Source organism: Sclerotinia sclerotiorum, genomic scaffold, assembly GCF_000146945.2.
Source record: "Sclerotinia sclerotiorum 1980 UF-70 scaffold_5 genomic scaffold, whole genome shotgun sequence".
Taxonomy (NCBI): Eukaryota; Fungi; Ascomycota; class Leotiomycetes; order Helotiales; family Sclerotiniaceae; genus Sclerotinia; species Sclerotinia sclerotiorum.
The window spans coordinates 1,078,675-1,104,961 of NW_001820831.1; the positions used below are offsets into that span (position 1 = coordinate 1,078,675).

At 41.3% G+C, this 26,287-nt stretch overlaps 12 protein-coding genes across 12 annotated transcripts; 9 read left to right on the top strand and 3 right to left on the bottom strand.

The window, feature by feature from the left end:
• Nucleotides 1–1,008: 1,008 nt before the first annotated feature.
• SS1G_04385 (predicted protein) lies at nucleotides 1,009–1,594 on the top strand (the record flags this gene model as incomplete). The annotated part of the gene is made up of 2 exons (XM_001594528.1): nucleotides 1,009–1,021; nucleotides 1,323–1,594. The coding sequence occupies 2 exons, from the start codon at nucleotides 1,009–1,011 to the stop codon at nucleotides 1,592–1,594; spliced, it is 285 nt and encodes a 94-aa protein (XP_001594578.1).
• A 358-nt stretch (nucleotides 1,595–1,952) lies between these two features.
• Nucleotides 1,953–2,072, top strand: SS1G_04386 (predicted protein; the record flags this gene model as incomplete). Its single annotated transcript, XM_001594529.1, has 1 exon — nucleotides 1,953–2,072. One exon carries the CDS (start codon nucleotides 1,953–1,955, stop codon nucleotides 2,070–2,072), a length of 120 nt encoding a protein of 39 aa, XP_001594579.1.
• A 2,332-nt stretch (nucleotides 2,073–4,404) lies between these two features.
• On the top strand, nucleotides 4,405–4,899 carry SS1G_04387 (predicted protein; the record flags this gene model as incomplete). The annotated part of the gene is made up of 1 exon (XM_001594530.1): nucleotides 4,405–4,899. One exon carries the CDS (start codon nucleotides 4,405–4,407, stop codon nucleotides 4,897–4,899), a length of 495 nt encoding a protein of 164 aa, XP_001594580.1.
• A 1,441-nt stretch (nucleotides 4,900–6,340) lies between these two features.
• On the top strand, nucleotides 6,341–9,154 carry SS1G_04388 (hypothetical protein; the record flags this gene model as incomplete). The annotated part of the gene is made up of 4 exons (XM_001594531.1): nucleotides 6,341–6,597; nucleotides 6,660–7,227; nucleotides 7,278–8,624; nucleotides 8,672–9,154. 4 exons carry the CDS (start codon nucleotides 6,341–6,343, stop codon nucleotides 9,152–9,154), a joined length of 2,655 nt encoding a protein of 884 aa, XP_001594581.1.
• Nucleotides 9,155–11,373: 2,219 nt separating this feature from the next.
• On the top strand, nucleotides 11,374–12,995 carry SS1G_04389 (predicted protein; the record flags this gene model as incomplete). The annotated part of the gene is made up of 4 exons (XM_001594532.1): nucleotides 11,374–11,395; nucleotides 11,761–11,871; nucleotides 12,430–12,750; nucleotides 12,928–12,995. The coding sequence occupies 4 exons, from the start codon at nucleotides 11,374–11,376 to the stop codon at nucleotides 12,993–12,995; spliced, it is 522 nt and encodes a 173-aa protein (XP_001594582.1).
• An 819-nt stretch (nucleotides 12,996–13,814) lies between these two features.
• SS1G_04390 (hypothetical protein) lies at nucleotides 13,815–14,930 on the bottom strand (the record flags this gene model as incomplete). The annotated part of the gene is made up of 2 exons (XM_001594533.1): nucleotides 13,815–13,839; nucleotides 14,779–14,930. The coding sequence occupies 2 exons, from the start codon at nucleotides 14,928–14,930 to the stop codon at nucleotides 13,815–13,817; spliced, it is 177 nt and encodes a 58-aa protein (XP_001594583.1).
• Nucleotides 14,931–15,411: 481 nt separating this feature from the next.
• Nucleotides 15,412–15,525, top strand: SS1G_04391 (predicted protein; the record flags this gene model as incomplete). The annotated part of the gene is made up of 1 exon (XM_001594534.1): nucleotides 15,412–15,525. One exon carries the CDS (start codon nucleotides 15,412–15,414, stop codon nucleotides 15,523–15,525), a length of 114 nt encoding a protein of 37 aa, XP_001594584.1.
• Nucleotides 15,526–16,521: 996 nt separating this feature from the next.
• Nucleotides 16,522–17,114, top strand: SS1G_04392 (predicted protein; the record flags this gene model as incomplete). The annotated part of the gene is made up of 2 exons (XM_001594535.1): nucleotides 16,522–16,881; nucleotides 17,070–17,114. 2 exons carry the CDS (start codon nucleotides 16,522–16,524, stop codon nucleotides 17,112–17,114), a joined length of 405 nt encoding a protein of 134 aa, XP_001594585.1.
• A 1,433-nt stretch (nucleotides 17,115–18,547) lies between these two features.
• On the bottom strand, nucleotides 18,548–19,230 carry SS1G_04393 (predicted protein; the record flags this gene model as incomplete). Its single annotated transcript, XM_001594536.1, has 2 exons — nucleotides 18,548–18,856; nucleotides 19,150–19,230. 2 exons carry the CDS (start codon nucleotides 19,228–19,230, stop codon nucleotides 18,548–18,550), a joined length of 390 nt encoding a protein of 129 aa, XP_001594586.1.
• Nucleotides 19,231–20,582: 1,352 nt separating this feature from the next.
• SS1G_04394 (hypothetical protein) lies at nucleotides 20,583–22,846 on the top strand (the record flags this gene model as incomplete). The annotated part of the gene is made up of 8 exons (XM_001594537.1): nucleotides 20,583–20,625; nucleotides 20,681–20,817; nucleotides 20,890–21,276; nucleotides 21,498–21,570; nucleotides 21,709–22,369; nucleotides 22,424–22,449; nucleotides 22,525–22,692; nucleotides 22,776–22,846. The coding sequence occupies 8 exons, from the start codon at nucleotides 20,583–20,585 to the stop codon at nucleotides 22,844–22,846; spliced, it is 1,566 nt and encodes a 521-aa protein (XP_001594587.1).
• Nucleotides 22,847–24,201: 1,355 nt separating this feature from the next.
• Nucleotides 24,202–24,642, top strand: SS1G_04395 (predicted protein; the record flags this gene model as incomplete). Its single annotated transcript, XM_001594538.1, has 1 exon — nucleotides 24,202–24,642. The coding sequence occupies one exon, from the start codon at nucleotides 24,202–24,204 to the stop codon at nucleotides 24,640–24,642; it is 441 nt and encodes a 146-aa protein (XP_001594588.1).
• A 764-nt stretch (nucleotides 24,643–25,406) lies between these two features.
• On the bottom strand, nucleotides 25,407–25,848 carry SS1G_04396 (predicted protein; the record flags this gene model as incomplete). The annotated part of the gene is made up of 2 exons (XM_001594539.1): nucleotides 25,407–25,488; nucleotides 25,838–25,848. 2 exons carry the CDS (start codon nucleotides 25,846–25,848, stop codon nucleotides 25,407–25,409), a joined length of 93 nt encoding a protein of 30 aa, XP_001594589.1.
• Between the last annotated feature and the right edge of the window lie 439 nt (nucleotides 25,849–26,287).

A 26,287-nucleotide genomic window follows, 5' to 3' on the forward strand; every position in this document is an offset into this window, starting at 1 on the left:
ATTCAGAGTAATGTGAGGGCAGTGCGCTCGGAGATGAATTGTGACACCAAGGGGGAAAAAAGTAATTGTATGTCGATACCCGAAGAATGCGGAAGATACCAATAATGTTTCCACTGGTTATAAGTCATCATGAGTTCATGGGTTGCGTGGAAAACCCAAGGGGGTAGCAAGATTGGGTGCAGGGAGATAAAGAGAGGCGATGTTTGGAGATTGAAGATTGAAGACTGATCGTGGTTTGGTTAGGTTTTTAGATTTGAGTGTTCGCGTGGTAATCATAACAAGATGACTCCTCGCGGTTCTAGAACGCAGCCCTTCAGATTTGTAAGCGAAGCTCCGAGGGGAAGATCTAAAGCATGCGAAAGGTGGCCTGCTAGTTGCGGGTTCCTGTGGAGGTCCTCGCTAGACGGTACTGTAGTTTCCATAGCGTGAGGGGGGATTTAATGGTAATGATATTTCTGTGGAAAATACTACGAATGATGTATTGGATTCTCTGGGTGTGCTTTATGATTAGATTGAGGATGTTGTTTGGATATTCTGCAGGATAGGATTAGTTGCGCTAGCTGAGCCGAAAAGTTCTTCACCTTCTGTTGTGGGAATGGATAGGATAGATTTGATGGCTACAGTACTGCAGGCAAGGTCATAGTCTAGTGAGCTGGTACCTACCTGTTTATCGAATTTTTATACCGAATACTCTACCGGAGATGATCAGTGTGCTGTGAGGCAAAAGCATATCATTTTATATATGTCACCAAAGAAATCTCCTTCCAGCCCAAGAAATTCGATGGAAATAAACTGTCCCAGTTACCAGCTCAATCTTGGACTATCTAATTGCCCTCCATCGCAAACATACATACAGAGCAATTCGCTTCATCAATATATACCCAAAACCACCATCTCCAACTTCGATTCTTGAAATATAAAAATTACCATCATCCTTGTATCTACCTACCTACACAACACAAGAAATTCCCGACCTTACTTACCCTCCAGACAGGAAATCTCTCTGCGATGTCCTGCGTATGTATGTATGTATCATGATAGTCAAGAAAGAGCAAGTTTCGAAAAATATTCGTATATTAATCTTACAAAAGTCAGGACTTATTGACAATTGAGCAGTCACTTTATTTTTCTGCCGGGATAATATATCCAAGGAATTAATCAATCATTTGAGATTAGAGGTCTTCTGTACTATAGTCGAACTTAGCATTCGATTCGATGTTTTATAGCTAGTCTCTTCTCTCCTCTGGGAAATACTTCTTCAAAGACCTCCCTTCAAGTTCTAGACGATATAAATTCGATGAGTCTATGACTGACAAAAATAGCGAGGAGACACTTCTGCACAATAAACACAGCTGGGCCTTTTTCCACCACCGGTGATACGATAGGGACCGAGGGAGATGATAGAGGGATACTCGCGCTTCTAGAATCTATGATATCACCCACATGGATGAAGAGGACTTCGACATCGATGATTTGGACTTCTGTCGTATCTATTGCTCGTGATGAAACCATGCATGGCATGAACATAATGCTTAAAGAAAGAAGAAAGCGCTTGCGTGCACACTGTCTAAGGAATACTATACTCTATCGCTGAAGATAGCGTACTTGAAGACTAATCTTCCGCATGGTCATGGACTCATGGCGAGTGATTCTTTTTATATGGAACGTCGGGTGTAGTGTAAAGAGCGGACTTGAGTGGGTTTCAATTATAATTTATGCGGGGACTTTTGGACGAAGTATGAAATCTGTGAATTCTTTTTTTTTTTTTTTTTTTTTTTTGTTTGAGGATATTTAATTTAATTTAATTTAATTCAATTCGATTAATACGAATTTCATTAATTTATTCTTGTAACGCGTACAGTATAAATGAGTCATCTTTTGAGATTGTAATTATATCCAATTCCTAGATCTTAAATTCCATTAGCCATATTATCGAGGATAATTTGAAGACGATGAAGAATAATTATGCAACTGCGTTGAAGGAAAAACTACTGGAGGGCAGGGGCCTTGAGAATGAGGTTTTGGGGAAATTGATTGAGAAGATTGAGATACTCGAAAGAGGATGGACGTGATATAAGCCGGTTTCTTGGGGTAACCTGTTCTAATATAGAGGATGGGCTGTAAACTAATTAGTCATTTTTCATTCGGGGATGAATCGAACGAATGTTGCTCTTCTCCTGGCATTCACATTTGAAACTACTTACTTTCCGATCAGGACTTTGTTACATGTAATAAACTCGATCTCTGTCGCCCTAATAGCGATGTGGATCATATCGGCGGAATATCCCATTCATACCCTGGCAAAAGTATCAAGCATATTGCACCAGCAAACCATTTTTGCATCTCCAAAAGAAAATACCTTATCCTTTCTATATAATAATAGTACTAAAAACAACTTCTACCAAGTTCCCACCACATTTCTTGTATGAAAAAAACCAACACATCTTCGAACGCAACTCAAGCTCTTGTATCCCCAATGTTTGGCAGTCTATCTTAGACTGCCATGGATTGGAGATTGGTCTCTATATTTGATAAATCCATCATTTCGATATGTAGTTAAGGATATCAAATTCAAAATTCCTAGTGAACGGGATTTCTAAAAATACTATTGATATTTTTAATGGCCACAAGATTGGCTAAAGTCTTTGGCCTAAAGAGGAAATTTCGGATAAATCAGTATAGCAAAAGAACTACGTCACGCAAAAAAAAAACTGCATAATGAGAAGATAATCGAAGGAAAAGAAATGAAAAGAAAGAGAGTTCCTCCATAGGGTTAACTACTCCGTGGACTAGCATGGATTGTATAGAGTGATACATCAGGTATTATCAGAAGGTAATCACGTTTACCTACTTTTGCCTAACAACGTGAGATGAATAGTAGCTCGTATACATGAACATGGATCGTAATTTTGTACGTATGGGTATTTTTTTCCCCATAGGATAGTGGGCCAGGGGTACTGTTATCCGCAGTTCCTTTTTGTCGACTCTTTTTTGTGGTTTTTAATTCCCCGATTTTTACATAAACCTGATCCTTTATTTTGTTCTTTGATTTCGCTTTGTACAATAATGCATGCGTTTCCATCATCATATAGCTGCATAGCGGAAGCTAATCTGTAAATTCAAACATGAATGGTTTCGACGACTCGAGAGGTTTCTGGCCGGATAGGCAAAATACTAGTCTTTGTTTACAAGGCTGGAGTGCCCGATAATGTTGCGCCGCGAGCCTTAGGCTTTTACCTCTTTTTCCCTCTTTTTTGGCAAGTACCTTTCCTTTTCTACTTTTGTATATGCATCGGTCTTTTTCCATTTAAATCGAGGCAAATCAAGATTTGTCTCTTAGCTCAAAATGTCATTTTCACCCAAATGCGCAAAGCGACGAATTATATCTCCTCAAATAAGACACGTGATTTCATCCCAGAGAGATGGCGCAGCTGCACAGCTCCAAACACGACTCTCATCGCTAGGTCTAAAAGAAGGTGCAGCTACACCCCCCTAGTCACGAACCTCGCTTTTAGGCCAGCGAGAAGATAATTCAGGAGTAATAGACATAAGGGAGATTATCGAGTTCACTACTCAATTAGAAAGTAACGAAGAAAAAACAAACTATTGTTTTGAGACACTTGAGACTCTAGATGTACGTAAAACTGACATATTTGAACATATAAATATCGTGTTTAAGTTGCTCAAAAGCAACCCAGCTTGGTGGAAGGGTAGATATACCGAAGAGGCTCTCAACCATCAACTTCTCCACATTCGTAAAGGGTTGGAGGAAAACATACCACGCATTCGCGTGCGTCGCATGGAATGACTGGGATCCTGATGCTGCCCTTACCTCCTGGGAAGATAAAGAGTCTGTAAATATTCCTATTTTTAAATGGTGGTGGGAAATGGATGGAGGAGTCGCACGAATTATAGAAGATGAGCTTGATATGTACAAATATCATACTCGTCAGCATTTGCATGGAGACGAAAGTAAAGCTTGGCTCCCAACAGCTTTTTATTCCATAGCGCAGCAGTTAGCATCGCAGGACCCAGTTCATTACGCAATATATGCAGCCCTAAGACCTGGTCACTAGACAAGCTTGTTTTCCTATCCGTACTATGCAAAATACTCGGAATTTGATGACAAACATCCAACTACAGGTGGATTTGAACATATTGACCAGAATGTTGAGAAACTTCTCACTGGGGAATCGGACTTGAACTCCTAGGTTCAAGGATCTATTAGTTTTGATGATGAATCTTCTAAAAACTGTACCAAGATAGCCCCAGGGTTTCATAAACCTGGAGTGCTTGAAAAGTGGTGGAGAGAGCTACCTGAGCATCATAGAAAGAATGGTCCAGCATCCCGCCCAACTGAACTGGGAAGCGGCCCCGTGTAGGGAAGGCAAGGCAAGATCCACTATGCCTCAAATTCCTCACGGCGCTCAACCTAGGTACGCTGGAATGAAGAAGCGGCGGACAATACTACCATGGTTATCAAGGGTTGCTGAGGATCAGACAACGCTCCCTGATACTAACAAAGGTGCTGAAACTGTCCAAGACGTTGCACTGGCCCGAATAGCCTGCATGCCACCCAAAGCTACCCAATCAGGCAAGCCTATATACAACTCGGACATTCCATATAAATACCCAGCATGTGTTAGACTTGAATCATTAGGAGCTTCGTCTGACACCCTTATTGGGCTCCGCCAGTGGGATGCGCCTGAAGTAATTTCGGAACAGGAAATATTATTTGGTGAAGATAGATCCGCAGCACTGGGTATTATTTCAGCATGGAGAGCAAAAGCTTGTACCGCTGCACATGTGGCATTTGATGTGATCAAGAAGACAGAGCAAGGAATTTTTCTGTCGAAATTATATTGGAATAAACAAGCTGCTGATTATCCATTTGACTGAGATGAATCAATTGGAGACATGGTCACAGGTAGCGGGGGAGAAGCTGAATTTGGGACTTTTGGTAACGAAGCGACTCCTCTTAGAAATTAGGAGAAGGCTTTCAAGGAAGATTACCCTATTGCATTAATGGCATGGATATTTGCTATCGAGAGCAACCATTTGGATTTTGGCGAAAGCGGTTCCAGGTTATATTGGGTAGATGATGAAGATTTGGAACGCCTCTTATATAGCAAATTCCAATTTGTACATGGTGTAGAGATACATAATGAATCAAAATAGAGCTATGGGAGGAATGAAACCGAACTAGAGAAGAATTGTGCAAATCGAAGATTCCAAGCTGTGGGATGATGGAGCTGGAGGTTATTCTGAAATCCATGAGTATGGTATCCGTGTATACCAGGCTGCTGGTGAGAAAGATAAGCAGGGTGAATGAAGTTGGAAAGAGAACAAAGAGAACAATGAGCAAAGATAAAGGCGGAGGGAGCTTACTTACGGAGTACTTATCAAGTGATGTCGGTGTTAAAATTATCCGTGATGCCTCAATAGGCTTAGATTCAAAATTATCGTAGCTGTCTGTCTTCCCCACCTTTTAATTCTTCGAGTTGCAGTGTTTCTGAGGTATCACCTGGGCTCCTATGCCAATTGTAGTACGGCATGTCTGTCCGTCTATCTGTCAGTCTGCCACTTAAGCTTACTGTCACTCCCTCAGCCAATTCACCAAATTCACCAAGACGTTATTATTAGTTGCAGATCTAGAGAGACCCACCAAAGACCCCACCTTCCGTATTGTTCACTAGCTCATTGATTCCCTTCCACTCATTTTTGTTGTTCCTTCTCTGCCCAAGGTTACAAAAGTGGTGGTTGTGTCATACTCATACTGTCATACTGTCATATTGTCATATTTTCTACTGCACATCCTCTACGGTACAGCATACGGGTTTCCTGTATTTGTAGCTACCTACATTTACTCTCACTTCCCTTCCTACTTCGATGTCAATGCGTATCTCCAATACCCTTACATCGTGTTTTTCTCGGCCTCCAGCCAGTATTTTTCTCTCCTTAACTAGAGCACAAAGAAGATTACCAGCTGTCAGCAGAACCTTTCAAAGTCTTTCAATTAGTTCATACCGAAGCTCAGCTTCATTGTATGTTATACCCCGCCATTTCTTTCAACCCGAGTCGCTCCTTCCATTCATTGTGCATGTTCTGAATACCAACCTCCCCTCGTGATACTTCCAACCAGTATTACTATTTCAGGCAAGCTCGATTCAGTCAAGCTCAATTTATTCACTATTATTCTAGCATCATTCAAAAGCTTACCGTTTATTGAAATATAGACTCTCCTTCCTTCAAACAAAACGTCCTGAAATTGTTAAACAATTTCCGAAATACTCCTTCAACAACTTCGGCAATCCGCCATTGTTCATACAGAAGACACAATATGTGTAGAGGCGTGCATGCTAGAGAGGAGGTAGAGAGTGCGGGAATGGATATTACCAAAGGGAGAGAAATCTTGCCAGCTAATGTTATTCCAAGACATTACGATCTTACATTAGAGCCCGACTTCAAGAAGTATACATATGATGGTACTGTCATAATTGATTTAGATGTTGCTGAGGATACCACTTCAATTTCCTTAAATACTCTAGAACTCGAGATACACAGCACCAAGGTCACCTCTGGATCTGAAACCATAAGGTCAGTGAATGGCCGAAAAGGTTTTTGCAAGATGTTCCCCATTCGAATCTAATATGCAATAGCTCTACTCCAGATGTCTCCTATGACGAGGCAAACCAAACCACCAAGGTTGCTTTCGAGAAAACAATTCCCAAAGGGGCAAAAGCACAAATCGAGATGAAGTTCACTGGTCAGCTCAACGACAAGATGGCTGGTTTCTACAGATCAACTTACAAGAATGCGGATGGATCCGAGGGTATTTTGGCTACAACTCAAATGGAACCGACTGATGCCCGAAGAGCTTTCCCTTGTTTCGACGAACCTGCTTTGAAGGCAGAATTCACGATTACTTTGGTAGCAGACAAAAAACTCACCTGCTTGAGCAATATGGATGTTGTTTCAGAGACCGAGGTCAACGGAAATAAGAAGGCTGTCAAATTTAACAAATCGCCACAAATGTCGACATATCTTTTAGCCTTTATTGTTGGAGAACTCAACTACGTTGAAACGGACAAGTTCAGAATTCCTGTCAGGGTTTATGCTCCTCCAAATCAGGACATTGAGCATGGAAGATTTTCACTGGATCTTGCAGCACGAACCCTAGAATTTTATGAGAAGACATTTGATAGCCCGTTCCCCTTGCCAAAGATGGTAAGCTTTTTATAATCTTCCCTATCGAAATACTCTAACTCGGTTTGTAGGACATGGTTGCCATCCCAGATTTTTCTGCTGGTGCCATGGAGAATTGGGGTTTGATCACTTACCGTGTCGTTGATCTTCTGTTCGACGAAAAGACTAGCGGCGCCTCCACAAAAGAACGTGTTGCGGAAGTTGTTCAACATGAGTTGGCTCATCAATGGTTCGGAAATTTAGTGACAATGGATTTCTGGGATGGATTGTGGCTTAATGAGGGTTTTGCGACATGGATGTCTTGGTATTCCTGCAACATCTTCTATCCAGAATGGAAGGTCTGGCAAAATTACGTGACAGATAACCTTCAAAGTGCCCTTGGTCTTGATTCCATCCGAAGCAGTCATCCAATTGAAGTACCAGTTCAGAGAGCCGATCAAGTCAACCAGATATTTGACGCTATTTCATATTCCAAGGGCTCTTGTGTCCTTCGTATGATTGCAAGCTACTTGGGAGAGGATGTGTTTATGGAAGGTATCCGTCAATACCTGAAAAAGCATGCTTATGGCAACACCCAAACCGGTGACCTCTGGGATGCATTGAGTAAGGCTAGCGGTAAGGATGTCTCAGCAGTCATGGACATCTGGACAAAGCGTGTCGGATATCCTGTTGTCAGTGTGACTGAGAATGAAGATGGGAAGAGCATTCACGTCAAGCAAAATCGTTTCCTGCGAACAGCTGATGTCAAGCCTGAAGAAGATGAAGTTTTGTACCCTGTTTTCTTAGGTCTCCGTACCAAGAGCGGTGTCGATGATGAGCTTGTATTAACCAAGCGAGAAGACACAATTAAGGTCCCTGCAGATTTCTTCAAATTGAATGCAGACCATACTAGCATTTATCGAACATCCTACACCCCGGAACGTCTTGAAAAGCTTGGAAAGGCGGCCAAGGAAGGGTTGCTAACCGTAGAAGACCGTGCAGGAATGATCGCAGATGCAGGTGCTCTCGCTTCCGCTGGGTATCAGAAGACCTCTGGTGTTCTAAACTTATTTAAGGGCTTCACTAGTGAAAACGAGTTTGTTGTTTGGACTGAAATCCTCGCCCGCTTGGGTAGTATCCAGAGTGCTTGGGTTTTCGAGGACAAGAAAATTAGAGATGGACTTGAGTCATTCCAGAAAGAACTCACCAGCGAAAATGCTCACAAATTTGGATGGGAATTTAAGGACAGTGATGAGCATGTGCATCAACAATTTAAAGCTATGCTTTTCGGCAGTGCTGGAACATCCGGCGACAAAGTTATCATTAAAGCCGCACAAGACATGTTTGCCAAATTCGCCGAAGGCGACAAATCTGCTATTCATCCAAACATTCGTGGCAGCGTTTATGCCATTGCCCTGAAATATGGTGGCAAGGAAGAAGTACGTTAACCTTCTTCAAGACCATATAGTGGCTAACATTCATACAGTACGACATCATCCTAGATGCCTACCGCAATTCCACCAACAGTGATGAACGTAACACTGCTCTCCGTTCCCTAGGACGAGCTAAGGATCCGGAGTTGATCGAGCGAACTCTCGCTTTACCATTCAGCGGTGAAGTCAAGGAGCAAGATATTTATCTCCCAATCAGCGGACTTAGAGCCCACCCTGAAGGTACCGAAGCATTGTATGTTTGGATGACTGAAAACTGGGATGAACTCCAACGACGATTGCCGGCCGGTTTATCTATGTTGGGAACGATGGTAACCATTTGCACGTCTGGCTTTACCGGTGAACAAAACTTGAAGAGAATCGAGGAGTTCTTTTCAAAGAGAGATACCAAGGGTTTTGACCAAGGTCTGGCACAAAGCCTTGATAGTATTAGAGCAAAGAGTGCTTGGGTTGAGAGAGATAGAGAGGATGTTAAGGTCTGGGTCGAGGCAAATACTCAAGTCAAGAGTGAGCTCTGAGGAACTCTGAAATGATAAACGAAAAGCGTGATATATAAACATCATAGATAAGTCAATATTGCTAGATTATGAGATTATAAATGCAAATGATGATTCTACAATAAACTCCTATGCCATCACTTTACAGTCAAACAATGAAAGCCGAGAATTTGTAAGGTAAGTATATATCATACTTGTTAGGTAGCTAACATTACTGTTAAGCTATGACACACGGAGCCGGACATTTAAAGTAGGAGGGTTCAAATCGTGAATCGTGAACACGATGTTTCAGCTCATCTCGAAATGCAATAATGATTGATCATGTGAGACTTTTTTTATTACTTTTACAGCCACGTTTTGGGCCTGAGTTATATGCGCAGCGAAGTTTGCTTTTTGGGGGAGGGCTTGATGATTTGATTTTTTTTAATGTTTTGATGTATGTTTTGAGATATATTTTGATATTTTGATATTTTGATGTGGAAGAAAGGCATGTTGGGAAGAAATGATTATGTGGATAGATGGATGGATGGATATGGTTCTCGCTAATTGCGTAACTAACTGGTTTGGCTAGGAGGAGGAAGAGAAGAGGAAAGGAAAGAAAAAGGAAGTGGAGGAAGAAAGAAGGGGAAGAAGATGAAGAAGCAGATAAAAAATTTCCGCCTTATTCTATGGTCGTAGGAACCCAACCAATGTGATTGATTGTTTTGTTTTCTGATTCGACCACTCGTGGTAAGGAGGTTCCTCCGGAAATCGTAGATGCTGGATGCTTAATTGTGGATTGTGCATCGTGAATCGTGCATCGTTGGACAAACTTATCTTGTCTCTGCTCGCTCCAGCCACATGTCGTGTCGTACGAACTTGACTTTCATTTTGATTTCACTTGATTTCACTTGACAGGATAGGGCTGGACAGAGCTACGCGATGATTCGCTTGATTGGCAGGGCGGTTTTAAATGATATGATATGGTAATAAATAGATGGCGTTAAGGGGTGGAGATAACGTTGATATCATGACATGTTATGTATAGTATAGTATAACAAGCCCTCTATTCTCTTTTCTTTTCTTTCTTTTTCTTTTTCTTTTCTTGAGCTCCTAAAAGTTAAGATTAAAAATCGATTCAGTAATGAAGTAATGAGGAGGGGAAAATTTTCCACACGCCCCCCCCCCCCCCCCCCCCCGAAACTTCCACCATTTGAAGCCACAAGTATTTGCAATGGATGAATAATAATAAGGGTGAGATAGAGCTTAGATTAAGCTTTTGATTGTGTAAGGAAGGTAAGAAACTCATCTGACACTTTTTTTTTCCCTTCTTTTCCTTCTTCCTTTCTTTTGTTTCTTTTTTGGCTTTTCCTATGCGAAAACGGGCATTGGGCGTTGGGCGTTGTTTGTTGTGGGGAATACTTTCTTTTTGTATTTTTATATCGTTTTGGTTTTTGAATGTTGCGGGAAAAAAGGGGAGAGAAGGGAATGGGATGGAAGGATGGATGTGAGAGATGATTCGATATATAATGCGCATGACCTCGTTGTGGTGATTTATGAATGCCAATGATTTGATATTACGCCAAACTGGCGAAGGGGTGCAAGGTAGCTTGAGATTGTATGCTCAGTCTCTTTTCATTTTTTCGTTTTTAACTTTTGGGCTTTGATAGATTGGAGATAAATGGGGTGGGATAGCTTAGAATGTGTTGATGGATGATCTTTAATCTTCATATCAGCCCTAGCTTGAATGATATTCTTTCTTATTTTCCCCAGAATTCATAGCAGTGCGGCTCGTATTCTTTGGTCCCCCATGAAGATACAATTACAAGCCATTTTTGCTTTTTCCTGTCTACCTGTCTCAGAATTATACTCCGTGACCCGTCGAATCCTCAACGTTCTCTGAATTTCTCAACGCCAGGATTCTCCCGCTAGGAATTGATCATGTGGCTTCGACACATCCATCCCTAATACACTAAAATCAAAGAATCATCACACTTATGGCGTTCATCACATGTCTTGGATTTGATAGGGAAAGGAGAGCTTTAAAATCTATTTTTCATGGATATATCTTCGAGGACCCCGAACGCCACAAAACATAGATAATAGCGGAATACCCGTCTTGGGCGCGTACGATTTTGACATCAAGGCAGGGTACATCCCCAAGAATAATCGAAGTAACGTAATCTCAATAGAGAATGTGTATCCGAGACCATAAACCGATGATTTGAGGGGTCTAGTGCGGGACCAATCTCTGCCACAATATGTCAGTTCCTGCCACAAGATGTAACTAACTCCCCTAGGAAGTATCGTGCATAGCGAACCTCAAAATAGCACATGCTCCACATCTGTAGAACGATCTACATTCTTTCAAGAACACCGAACACTCATCTGTCGATCATCTTGGCCACACTTATGGCTCCATGAAGGGTTCCCAACTGCAAGTAGGTTAAGTGGACGCCTCGTGATTCTAGCAACTAGCATCGCTCAAAAAGTTAGGCGTTACGCTAATATGACGGTTTAGCTCTGCTGACGTTGCTCACTTGTAGCTTCAGGACTAGTTAGGTATGCAAAAACTAGACGTTGGGTTTTAAACCATACGACTAAAAAGGCATGTGAAGTATGACCGTTCATATTGAATTGCATCCTAGATGGTTCGGATCCATCGGTCATTAGATTTAACTTGAATCTTGATGGAATGTACCGATGTCAAAGCAACCTCGTTTTACCTTTCTTATTAGTTTCGGACTTGTCCGTAGAACGTATGTAAGATCATACGGAGTATTCATCAAAACATGTAAGAATAAAATTTTAGCCCAATAATCCTCCGCGCAGAAAACTCGCCGAGGGAATGTATGGGAATCGTAGCCGACATGATACTCCTACGGAGTACTCCTCGGTTCTTTTAAGTTTTCTCCTCGTGCTACTTAACCTACTGCACAGACGTTATTTCTAACTAGAGGATTTAGTAGTGAGAAAATGTCGTAGGGACTAGGTAGGTTATAAGGTTACGTCGTGTTTGAAGAAAGTTTGGAAGGATCTTTCCCCTTCTTTCTCGGACCGGATTGAGCGTTTATTTTCCTTTCAACCTTTTCTTTGCGCCGGGCTTTTTTCATTCATTATTTGGAGATGTTCTCTCTATGATAGTCTGTGCATTGTCATGGCCCATCGGTGTAATTATGACCTTATTGGTGTTATGATTATATGCGCTCCAATAAGGTCACGCATGCTATTGTGAAATAGTCGTATACTTCGACTTGAGGAAGTACGAAGTATTGATACTGTTACATCAAACCGGTATGTAGCTAAATATAAGTCAGTGAAGCGAAGCTACGAGTTGAGACTTCCCACTAGTTCTGATGTCAGATTACCCGAGGTAAAGCGAGGATACTCGAGCTCAACCAAATGCAAAATCAAATATTCCACAAAGCTGCATTTATATCTTTTGCACCAAGAATCAAGCATCAAGCATCAAGCTTATAACTACAAAGCAGATGAAGCACCTCCGCAGCTCTCTCAAACAGTCCAAAATCAATCATCCCCTCAATATCGTTTCAAGAATTCCACACACACGGTACCAGGACGAGCAAAACCCCGTGCACATGCACCCCAACCACATGAATATCAAAAGCCACGATGCGGTAAGCCTCATCTTCCGCAATCTAGAAGACAAACATCACATCATATCACCGCAAAAAGAAAGAAATAGAGATTATCCCGCCTGTGACAATGTATCTCCTACTCACAAAACGGTATCCAGCGATCCCCCACGTGCACACCACACCCAAAAACAAAACAAAAAGAACTAAAAATGATAGGAAGCCAAGCATGCATCCCCCTGTCAATTCTTCAGCCTTCTGCTTCGTCATCCCGAATCCTCGGCTGAAGAATTATATCTGGTGATACTGTATATATTACTCAGTGTATTATATATTTATTAGGTATACTAAGACTTTTATATCCATCCGATTAGTCAGACAAACAGACAAACAGATATACATACCTATTCAGAGTATCCAGATTTCAGCTAGCTGAGAAACATAATAATAAACCAACCCGAAACAAACAACACCGCCTTACTTTCAAAAAGAAAGGAAAAAAGCAAATATACAATCGAATCTCGGATCTGAATCTCGAATCTAGGATCTCATCTCGATAGATATACCAGGGACATAGGTACCTACCTAGCTAGTATATAAATGAAACCCAGAACCACCAACCAACCCAACCATCCAATCAAACCCAGCGCTTATAAATCTATGATTCTACGAATCTCTCAAATGAGCTTATCTTACCTTACCTCCCCGCCCCATACCATACCATCCCATACCATACACAAAGCAAGCTCACCAGCTCACGCCACCAAAAAACGAAGCAGTGAGCAGCACGCTGTCCAAGCTTCGTATCGTATCCGCATCCACCAACTCAGTGATCACGGTGCGGTACGGTACGGTATCAATCACATCACATCACATCACATTATAGTGATCCCACTCACACTCATATTACCTTGCTAGCTACCTAGGTATAGTAGGTACCTAGGTAGATACCTAGGGAGAAGGAAAAATTAAAAATAATAAAAAAACAGCTGATCGTACGACGCTGATATTGGGGGAACCCGAACCCTCTCGTTTATTTCCTACTTTGGTAACTCTGGGTTGTGTATAGTATTCTTATTTCTATTCCTATAAGTATTAATAGGTATTTAACATTTAACATTTAACATGTTACTAGGTAGGTCAGTAGGTATCTTTCTTCCCGCTCTACAATTCATGTCATCGACGCAAGTACTAACCTATATCCTATCCTATCCTATCCTATCCTATGATCTAGGTCCTCATGTCCACATATCCATAAAACCTTAAAAACAAATCATGAATGATCATGCTTTATAATCATCTATAATCTGTATAGTAAATAGACAGCCACAAATACAGACACTAATGTGACATACTCGATTAGATCTACTTTAGTATCAAAAAGCAAAAAATCTCACCCGCCGGATTCGGACATTTAGAGATCAGCTTTCCCCGGAAATAAGCGGAGAAGTAAGTGGATGTGAATGTTTGAGAAAAGCTAAACATATAAACTTTATATTTTGAAAAAACAAAATAGTCCGAGACTTGCTGAAGCCAGAAATGTGTGTTCTGTGTATAACCCTCCCCTCTTCCCGAAAGCTGAAACCTTGCCTTGCCCATACCCAATAAGAGAAAATTCCATGTCGTTGATCGCTAAATTACTCCTTTCATCCCTTGCTTTTGCATATCCCGAGATCCGCCCTTCCCTTGATATTTTTTGGCCGTTAACAATGAAAAAAAAAAAGAGAAAACGAGATGACCAATGAAAACTCCTCAGGTGATAGATGTATATCCCTAAAATCCAAAATGAAACCCATTCCATCCCATTTCCCATTTCCAAAACACCCCGCTAAGGAAAAGCTCGCCCAAGAAAGAAATGCACCGGTTCGCTGAAAGTGCTACGACGATGCGCCGGTTAATTTTGCCGGAAAAGATTGTCCAAAATCCTGCTGTGTTGTAGAGGTCATGGATATTGGGAGAAGATCAATTGCGAAGTGAAAGTGCTAATTGCGATTGTAGAGTCGAACGTGATGTGTTGAAACTCCTGATGACTCGTCGAGGTTCCGTGATGAGGTTGGTATTCATGAGCACAAGGGACAATGTCCGGGAACGACAATATATCGTTCATGAGGACCCTTAGCGCATTGTCGGTCTTTGCTGCCATCGATGGAGGTAGAGAAGTAGTGAGCTCCAGGGTCAACACATGAAGTGTAGATATAGTAGTTCCTTGTGTATTCGCACATTTTGCTGGTGGGAATGATGTATATAGAAGGTGACTTGAGGATAAGTTAGTAAGGCAATGGCGTTGAGGAGTAGATGATGTGCGTACTGTGTGGGTCTGAAGAGGGGGAGTGACGTGAGGTATAACTTCAAGATGAGGCTCGAGTTTAGATGGGGATGTGAGGTCGATATGTGATGAGTACGAGTCAGAGAGAAACCTCATGCCTTTATATATCCAATGCCGAAACCTTTTGAGGCTGAGATATATTGACAAGACAATGTGGATATTTCACCCGGAGCTTCCCTGTATGACTGCTTGCAAAAAAGCAACAGGGCATGAACAAATTGAAGGTCTCGCGGGAAGATTTTAATTAATGGGAAAAGTAAGAGAGAGCTCTGGCCACCAATGTCAAAATGGCGTCAGAGCAGAGACAGATCGAATGGGGATGATTGTGATATCTCGAGTACAACTGTAGTAATGTAACAACGTAACGTACACAAGAGATGCAAATTGCAGGAGCCAAAAGAGGGAAGAAGAATACACCTACCTATAAGGCTGCGGATGCCAATGGGAGGATGATATGCGCTGCCAGCGGGGTGGGCTCGGGATATCAATAGAATCAAAGCTTTCATACCCGTAACCCATGGTGGGATGGTGCGCCGGATACCCAAACATGCAAAGGAATAAGAGATATAGCAAGCGCGGTACCGGGCGGACGAGCGTAGCAGGGCCATATTTTCTGGCAGCAAACGCAGCGTGTGGGAATTTGCACCCACCATACCTACCTACATACGAGTCCGTGAAGCTGTTCAAATGTGGATCATTTATCGATTGTGGGCACAGATGTGACTACCAGAAAGTGTGCGTGCCCATGAGAGACTTGGATCGTATCTGTTAGATGAATTCACTGGTGCAGTGTTGTGCGAAGCACTTTTAGGAATTTTTGAGTGCAAGTCGGAAGGAATGAGGTGTGTGTGTCTGTGACATGCGTTGAAAAAAAAAAGTAGCGCAAGGTCCGTGATCATTTGGTCTAATTGATCCCGGTATTGTACCATGTCAATAAGTCAATTCCCCAAAAAATAATAACAATTTGGTGTAATATATACCGGTATGGGGGGTTTGTATACAAGAAATAATATTACTCGAAGATCAATATATCAATATATCGATAGATTATTATATCTTACTATAATCGGAAGTCTTAAAAGGGCTGAAAGAGCTAGAACGACTGAAGAACTAAATCTATCTAGTATATGATTTTCATATGGTTAAATCATCTAATACCTGATGTCCTTCGTTCCAAATATAGTAATACCATCGTTCATCTCCCTCCGAGAGCTGGAAATGTCATTTTAGCCTCACTTATCTGGATGTTCAAGAGAACCCCTTCGATGGCAGATACCCTAGACACAATACCCTAGATAGCGATACCCTATGCACATAACCAATTCCTGGCACCGAATAAAGTTTTCTACCCTACGAGGATATTCAGAATCGGAGATTATCCATACAGTACGTAACTTGTCGGATCGTAGATTGAAAGAAAAATATGCCGTCTCATTGTAAGATTAGCAGATCTAAAGACTAAAGCATCCCTATCTTATCTCGGCAAAATGTTCCCCTTTTCCCACAACTCTTCAATATATGATCTTCTCAGATCTCATACATCTCTTGAGAGGAAGCGGAAACCAGAGATATTGACGGGAAAAAGCAATTACTTGCTCAATGCAAACAAGTCTGTGCTCTATGAATCCTATCTCATTCCACCCCGAGACCCAAGAAATCCAGCCACCCATGTAAACGGCTCGACGGCAAGCACCATCGGAGCTAGTCTAAAAAGTTTGACATACAAAGGAAGTTGCCAAAGTTCAAGGAGGGGTTATGGGACCAAAAGATTTCATGCATGGGGGGGCATGGGGCGGTTGATGTCTTGCTACTTAATATCTTTGGGACAAGAGATGCCGAGGGAAGAAGTAAGTAAATGTATGTATGTACCTAGGATGGATGTATGATAAAATTACCCTTTAAATTCTTATTTTCGAAAGAGCAAATGATGAAATCCGAAACAGGTTCGAGGTCACGTTTGATCTATTTTAAAAGTTCAACACCTAGGTAGTAGGTATCCAATATCCAATATTCAATCAATACTTCAATACAAAAGACCTCAAAAGACCCAAGAAGCGAAACAAGCAAACGAAAGCCTTAGAATTTCCATCGGTGACACTTTAATTATTTTTTGCGTTGCTTCATCTCACCGTTGAAAAAAGAGGTCCAAGCTGAAACTACCTACCTACTCCGTACATCAAGATTTGTTCATTCATGGATTTCATGGATTTCATGGATTTCATAAATTTCATGGATTTTACAGAACAGGTCAAAGCGAAATCACCGTCCGATGTGTACAGACAGTAAGGACTCTGTTAGTACGGTACTCCGTCTTCGAACACAAGAGTGATTTGGTTGGTACCAGCCAGTCCAGTCCCAGTCCCTCTGCCAGTCCCAGTCCGATCCAGTCTCTCAGCACGCACAGCTCCCAACCTTCAAATTTAAAGCCGGCAGTCGGGCATCCTAGGGGACATCTGACGTGCCAATTTTACCCCAGTACGATCAAATCTTGCGATAATCGGGATTTCATCTATGTGCCACAAGGACTTTGACAGCTTGTGAATGGGGCGTATTGGTACGACCTTCCCGCGGTTAAGCCAGTGTGACTGAGATTGTTCTTTAATTCCAGATGGGTGAGATGAGGCTTATGCATGTCAGGAGAGACAGATATCTATCTGATTCTCCTTACTCGATTGAAATGAACATGAATGATAGATATTTCATCACACCACCTTCAAATCATCTTCGATATGCCTTATGCGAAGTTAATGTTATAGGTCCTGTGTTATTTCCCCAGGTCTGGGATAATTATGCGAGCTTTGAAGATAATATATGTGACGATACGATACGATGCCCCTAGCTCCATGTGATCATCTCCGCGGATAAGTCGTTCGCATCATGACTTTATGAACTGATGTACATATGATTTTATGGACCCGCCGGCCTGGTTGAAGAATTAAGAATTAGCTCCCAGCCCTGTAAGATGCATACGAACTCCTCCAGGGTCGAGTCGAATGTACGGAAAGAAAAGTTAGATTCTTACGTAAGAGCTTAGATCTTGACAACTCGAGTTTAGAGTTATGGGAAGGTCGGAGGATACTGCGAAGCTCCGGATGATTTTATGATCCATGCAAAATTGTACCCTTTTATTCTTCCTGCATAATCTGGATGGGGTTCGCTGTCCCGCAATCATGTTTCGAGACCCTTGAAGGACTAATCATCCTTTATTTTTTGGACGGATTGACAAAGGTATGATTAAATTTATTCAGCCTTTAGTAGAAATGACAATGTACTTGACAATGTACTCTGCATTATGGGTAGAAGTGAACTAATCCTCCGGCATTCTTCCTATCCCTATCCTTGAAAAGCCCCAGTGGTCTCCCAGAAGAGGAAGTGCTTTTGACCTCAGGTTCCGATTAATTATTACAACCATGCAAATGTGCTCCACAAACCTAGATTTGACCCCAATCCATCATGTTGCAGATTCAGAAGCAAGCCCAACCATACCCCTTTTATCATAAGCCGTGCGATCTATCACAACAGCCCGATCATGGCTGCTGCTAATCCACCAAACAAGGCAGCTCCACCGATTTCCTTCTGAAGCCCTGCATTATCTACGGCAGAAGCTGACGCGGAAGGCGATGTTCCAGTTGATGATCCACTTACGCCAGCGCCCGAAGCTGTGCTCGTACCAGATGTAGTTGTTGCGCCCGCTGAGCCTGAAGTGGTCGAGGAGGATGCTCCAGTGGCACTACTGGATGCGCCCGAAGCGGTTGAGCTAGCAGTTGAGGCGCACGAGACTGCAGATGGCAGATTGGTTACGCCAGCAGTCCGACACAGATTCTGAGCATAAGCAACCGCCGTCGCCTCATCTGCCGCCTCGCAGGCGTCCGCCAAACAGCACGCGATGCCACTCAAAAACGAGGAGTTCGAACAGATGCAGGCGACATCGAGGTTGGTGCAGCCACCGATCTCAGACCCGGACGTGTACCTCGTCACACACGATTGCTACATGGAATATTGGTATCAATAGGCTTGCATATGGCGCACAACAGCTTGACTAGATTGACACACGGCCGAACCACAGATAGGGGTGATTTGTACAACGTTGGGTAGAAAAGCTTATTCGAACTTACTGCACAAGTTGGGAGTCCATTCTGTGCCGAGGTGAGACCTGCGAGCACTGCGGTGATGGCAACGATGGAGATGTACTTCATATTTTCGAGTCGTGTAGTGTGGGTTGATGAGTGGGTGAGTGGGTGACTTGAGAGTAAATTGGCACAAACAAGAATGGAGGTTCCAATATCCAAGTCAAGGAATCAAGTGAGTGAATGAAAAGAAAAGTAAGGTGATTTCGAAAAACAATCCACTCTGTGAATAAGGAGGTGCCATTCAAGTTTAAATAAAATCAAGCCATAGAAGCCACCATATTTCACTTGTGATTTGCAGTTTGCATTTCCATTGGCCAATTCGATCAATCTAGGAATGATAGGGTAAATATTGCCATAGCACCCTGCTAGTTCTGGTGCGACAAAGCCAAAATACTACACTAAGAATTCTAAAGAAGCTGCGAAAACCTTAAACTCACCATCTCAACCCAAAAGATGAGTGAACAGCTAAGTGAACAGGTACACGGAAAATTCCCTACAAAAACATCCGCCGACTTTAGGTTCATGATGAGGCTTATAAAGTTTACAAATAAGATTATACACAGGCACGTGGTATGTCAAGCTGTCGAAATTATTTTAATTGGCTTTATTTAACTTTTATCTTGCTGTATGTGATGTTATCGTGAAGGGGGGTAAGAGGGGGAGATTTATAATATACAAAATGGTGAAAAGGAGAGATTACTGTAACGTACCTATGGAACATGGAATGGTACCTGAGTACAACATTGGGTTTAGTATCAATACCATTCTCTCAGGGTCTATGTGTACTAGATAGTTTTCCAATTGGGATCAACAAGTGTATGATGAAAAGTTCTGGTAGTAAGAAGTCAATGCGACAAGTCTAAATCTGAATCACCACAGCTATTTGGTAGGTCTCATTTCAACCGCCAACAAGCTGCTCCTGGCAGAAAGATAGGTCTAGCAGGAACCCACACTTGTCGTCATGATGACTATTTCAATTTCTTTTAATCATCGAGTCTTGTTCTTGTTCTTGTTCTTGTTCTTGTTTTGATTATTTAACTCTTTTGCAATTAATTGTCTCTTGAACATAATACGTATCAAGCGACAACTAATCATTCCTCTATCCATGTTCAAGGTTTCCCCGCAACAACATTTGTCCCTGTTGTTTGCTGATCTGAACCATTTGAAGTTAGCCGAGGCACCTAGCCACAGCACTAGCCTCCAATTAGTCTTATTAAAGGTATTATCATATGGTCGCACTTCCAATTTCAGCCTCATCGGAAAGAAAACACCATCAAAATACCTACAAAGACGATAGAATATGCATAACCAAATATCGCGAGAGTGAGATGAATGTTATTCATCACCTTGCGCAACAATCATAATTATTGCCCAGCTAGAGTCACATTCCAGCAAGGAGAGCTCCCTGGTCTATCAAGATGGGGATGCTTATATTAGAGGACAGAATGGAACATGTTCCTGGTTAGGAATTTCTCATATCTTTGTCAGAGATTCATTCGTTACTGATTACTTTCAGGCACCACCCGATATTTCGATGACCCCGAAAGACCCCAGGTCGCAAGTGCTGCATCTGCCGGCTTGAAATGTGATACATCAGGTCCTGTCCCTATCATTCTCGTTCCCCAGCCCACCGATGACCCAAGGGATCCTTTGGTATGACTTCTCATGCGTTCTCATCCAAGATGAGAAGACATACCTTTTACTAATCACTCAATTGGTATATAGAATTGGCCATTGTGGAAGCGCGATGTTATTCTACTCGTCCTTTCGCTCGTTTCGATATTCGCAACTTGTCTGGGTCCCATTCTCGCTGCAAATACCCTAACGCTTTCGTTACATTTCGGATTACCATTCACCGAAATTGCGCTTCTTACCGGTTACTATCTTATGGCCGTTGGAGCGATTGGTATCTTCTACATACCTTCGGCTAGGATTTGGGGCAAGAGACATCAATTCCTTCTAGGAACTATTATTTTGATCTTCTCGAGTGCTTGGGGTGGCGCTTCTAAATCTTATGCGAGTCTACTTTGGGCAAGAATTTTTCAGGGAATTGGAACGGCTCCTTTTGAAGCTTTGGTAAACGCTACTGTTGGTGATATATATTTTGTTCATGTGAGTGCGCCTATCATCTTTGCCAGTATGTCCAACAGTCCGGACTATGATCCGATTGACTTTCAAAATTTGAATCTTTGAAATGTTTAGGTGTTTCAATGAATTCTGTATTCATGAGAATTTCAATGTTCGAAGGTCTCTTAATGAATTGCAGTCAGGATTGTTGGACACACGAATCATAGCACTATCAAAAGAATTCATATGCTCATGTTAAAACACAGGAACGTGGCAAACGTATGGCTTTAACAAATCTTGCAGTGTTTGGTGGTTGCTTCTTCACTCCAATTCTCGTTGGTAAAATAACTCACACAATTGGTTGGCCATGGTCATTCTACTTTGTTGCTATTTTCATCGGGGTTTGTCTGCCACTTGTGATTTTCTTGGTCCCTGAGACTGCCTATGTACGGCCTCTTCATTTTAACACTGATCTAGCATCTAGCGACGAATTAGATCAATTCGTCTTGAAGCCAGGTCACGAATTAGAACAAGTTCTACGAGGGCCTAAAACAATAGAAACCAATATTTCAGCAAATAGTAACGCTGGATTATCCACACAAGATAACCCAAAAATAAGCCACACTTTATATGGCAAAGCCAAATCGAATTATAAAAGCACGCTCATGCCATTTAGTGGTCGCTACTCCGACGAAAGTTTCTGGAAACTATGTCTACGACCATTCCCTCTGTTTTTCCAGCCCGCAATCTTCTGGTCCTGTCTCATTCAAGGGACCCTTATTGGCTGGACCGTCTTCATCGGTATAATTCTGGCGGCAATCTTCCTCGGTCCACCTCTTTTCTGGGATGAAGTTAAAACTGGCTATGCCTACACCGGTGCCTTCGTCGGCGCAGTTCTTGGATTTGTTGTCGCGGGTGTTCTTTCCGACTGGAGTGCTAAATACATGACAAGAAAGAATAAGGGTATCTATGAGCCAGAATTCAGAATCTTACTGGTTATTCCGCAGTTTATATTCGGATGTGCGGGTCTCTATGGATTTGGGATTACGGCGAATAGACCAGTGGATTTTGGCTGGTTTTGGCCGATTTTCTTCTTTGGCTTGGAGGTTATGGGAATGGTTATTGGTGCGGTGGCTAGGTGAGCTTGGGTTTATTATGTTTTGGATGGGGAAAAGGATACTAACGTGTTTAGTTCTCTTTACATTGTTGATGCTCATAGTTCGTTTTCCTTTTCTTTTTTTTGTTTCTTGATCCCCTCCAGGTTTATATGCATAATTATTAACATTGAAACAGGAGATATTGCCATTGAAGCATTTACCTGTCTTTTGATATTCAAGAATTTCTTCAGTTTCGGCCTCACATGGAGTGGATATGACTGGCTGGTCAAAAATGGCGTCTACAGTACTTTTATGATTATCTCGAGTATTCAGGTCGGTGTTTGTTTATTAAGTATTCCAATGTGTAAGTTTCCTTTTTTCCTCTTTTGATAAAGATTCAAATTATTGTACTCGGAGATTCACTAATACTTGTTCGTTCCTCTCTAGATATTTTCGGGAAGCGAAATCGCGCTTTCTTTCATAAACATGATGTTCTAGCGCTTTTGGGTTTGAGATGATTGATGTAATGTGTGTGATGTTTATTTATAATTTTATTTTCTGCTGGGTTGAAAAAGTTGGTGCGGGATAATTATAATGGCGTTGGGGGATTAGATTAGATTATATTAATCTTTTTGATCTTTATTATGTTTTATGTGTTATGTCATGTCATGTTTAGAATGTGAGCTATCTTTTATCTTTTGTGTAATTAATTATTATTATTAAGATGATCAACAATGAATGAATGGATTGAGTTAATAGTAATTTATTGATCAATAATAATAATAATAATAAATAAAGAAGAGAAAGGATAAATGAAATAGAGATCTCTGAGTTTTTGGGGAGGGGATGGGTAATGAATGATGAATGAGGGATAAATACCTTTTTTTTTACTGATATAGATGGGTATATTGAGATAGGGTGCGTAGGATATAATAGAATGGGGTAAACAATTGAGGGGAAGAGAATTTTGGATTTTAATGGAATTTTCTTGATGTGTGTTTGTAAAAGAGGAGAGGAGAGAAAAGAAGATATTCATTGGCAGGGTAGGAAGCAAATATTGTCTCTAAGCAAACAAGTAATTAAGCAAGTAAGTCACATTTTGCAAATGGAAGAAAAGGGAAAGGGATAGCTTGAGTACCTAGTACATTCAATGTAAGAATTGTAAGATTCTACATACTTACATACACAGGTATGTCAATCAAATCATAGCTTTCGATTCTTCTCCATGGGGATATTCTCGATTTGAGAGGTTCTTTGGAGGATCTTGAAGTATGATGGATATATATCAGCTAGCGAGGTCTATGGCTCTTTGTAGGATCTTTGGGTAATAAATCATGGTGATGTCAGATTAGATGTTGTCACTATAAAAAAAAAGCTGTGGACCATCATCGATGGATTTCTGTAGTATAGTGCTTTGGAACTGCGACTTTGTTCATTGCTATGTTGTTGTTTTGAATATTTTCTTTGGTTTATGTCTACAATGTTCTTCATGCTCCAAGCTGAATTTAATATATAGAAGATGGCTTTAGAATGTGAATCAATGAATGAATGATACATGTATCATTATTGGTGGTAAATTCAAAGCATCATTAGTAGCACTTAAGGAATGTACAATAGTGGAAAGTTCGAGATAGCAATAGGAGTTGCACTTGAAAGGTATAGAAATGGATCGGAATTTTATAATGACTATTCATTCAAGATAACAAGGCCTAGATTTTATATATTTTAAAAGCAGAAGATTTCTTTAAAACTCAGTTAACAAATTCATAATATAAATATACCCCATCTCTGCCAAAATATCCCATACCAATCGCGGATCAACAAGAACCACAACCCGAAATCAATCAAAACACATATCGACAAATAATTCACCATGTCAATGATCCTAGTAAAATTCACCCGACTACCCATCCCACCACACAAAATCGACACTCACAATGCCCACGAATACGAACCCTGGTACGAAGCGGTAGAAATCATGCCGGCAAACGAAGCACGAGAAACATGGACGAAGATCTCGCGAAAAATCACCTCCTCGATTCATAACCACCATCGGAATTACAAGTACTGGAACTATTTGATCGATAAGATGGAGGTTATGTGGAAACTTGGCCTTACGCAGACGGCGCCGCAGTTGCTGTATGCCTATAGTAAGAATGAGAATTATCTCGAGTTGCATGATGGACAGCATGAGAGAATTGCTACGGCGTTGAGCTGGCAGAAGAGGGAGAGGGGCGATTATATGCATGTTACTTATAAGGCTGGTCCTTCGAGTCAGGGTCATGTTGGGATGGTTTCTTTTATGGAGCCTTAGAGATGAAGTGGGTACTAAAGTTTCATGTCAACTTTTGACTTTGATTTATTCCAGGGTGGAGGAGAGAATGGGATACTTCGAACGCTAGGATGGAGATTATTGAGAGTGGGAAACGCGCAGGTTTTAGAATGAATTAAGAATAAGATGTTTTTTGAATATGCAGGTCAAACCATAGGAGAACATTCTTCTTATGAAGTGAATCAAAATGAGCGCTGGTGCATCCTGTCTTAACTAATACGAGACGTACAGATTAGTCGGCTTAAAAGGGCCATCCACAACCATGTTTCCGCAAAAGCCATCTAACATATTTTGCATAGATTTATTAAAGACATAAAGATACCCTCAATATTAATGCACATCTTGCTATAAAGTTCGAGCCACCTAGCCATCCAACTAACATGCTCGAAATCAAAGACTACTTCGAGATATCAAACTAAAAAATTCAAGCTTGCAACTCTACCACTGACCATGCCTTTAATTCTTGTTAAGTTTTGCGTTTCGGATAAGCACATCCGTTTGATCATGTACGCCGACCATGAAGCTACTAAACTAGAATTCTTCGTTCCACCATTGAGAGAAATCATACCAACCTTCTTAATGACCTTTAAAATCAGGATGTTTTTAGAAATTCTGAGATTCATGAGTCGAAAGAATTGTATGAGCACGACGAAAAGAGGTTGGTAAATACTAAATAGTGAGTATGAAAAAAGAGGGGCTAGCGAGGAAGGCGAAAAGAAGCTCGTAAGCTCACTATGTAATAGTCTTTAAATAGCGGTGGCATTTACGTTCATGATTTTTTTTGGATACGCCTGTGCTGCGCTTATGGGCTCTGCGATCTTCTTTAGGCTATCGCCTTTAGCAGCAGATTGAAAATGTCTTGCGGTTTATGAAAACATGATGAACGAAGTGACAAAGAGCGATGGTTCAAGCGAGAGTATAGTTTTGTAATCCATTGCGAACCCGAATGAATTATATGTCCTACTTCTGGGACACTGGTATATTGCGTCATTAGATTCTAGCGAGGGAGCCCAGTCTCCAGCTCTGAAGTTCCTGGGTGGCGACTTTCTATGTCGCGATGCCACTTTCCACACCTTCTTCACTTTATTACTCAGTAGTTATATGGATCTAATTTCACAGTTCCTAGATTTTACATGACGACGTACATAAAGTTGATCCTTGATGTGCTGTGTCATACCTCTTTGCCATGATTGATCATCAACGTTTAAGAGTCAAAACCGAAAAAAATGTTCCCCTTTTTTTTAACTTAGCGCATGCATACTTGCAGAGGCAGGAACATCTTGTTCTTTGACTACTTCAAACGAATTTTCTTATTGAGATGCATCTCTATAATATAATCATATAAGACCTAATCTTACATACTTTCCAATTCATCTCTTGTTCTAAATCCCACAACATAAAAGATCGCGGCTATTTCACCTCCAGACGTTCGACACACCGTGAACGTTTGAATAGAGTCTAACGTTTTGAATGGATGTAAAATTTAAAATAAATTGGATCTTTGAAATAACCAATACGTCACATGAAGGCATCCATCCTCCACCGACTCCAAGACTTAAGGTTAAAAGCCTTTTTTATCATTTAACAGCAATCCAGACCATCAGAACACTTTATGAAGTAACGAGAA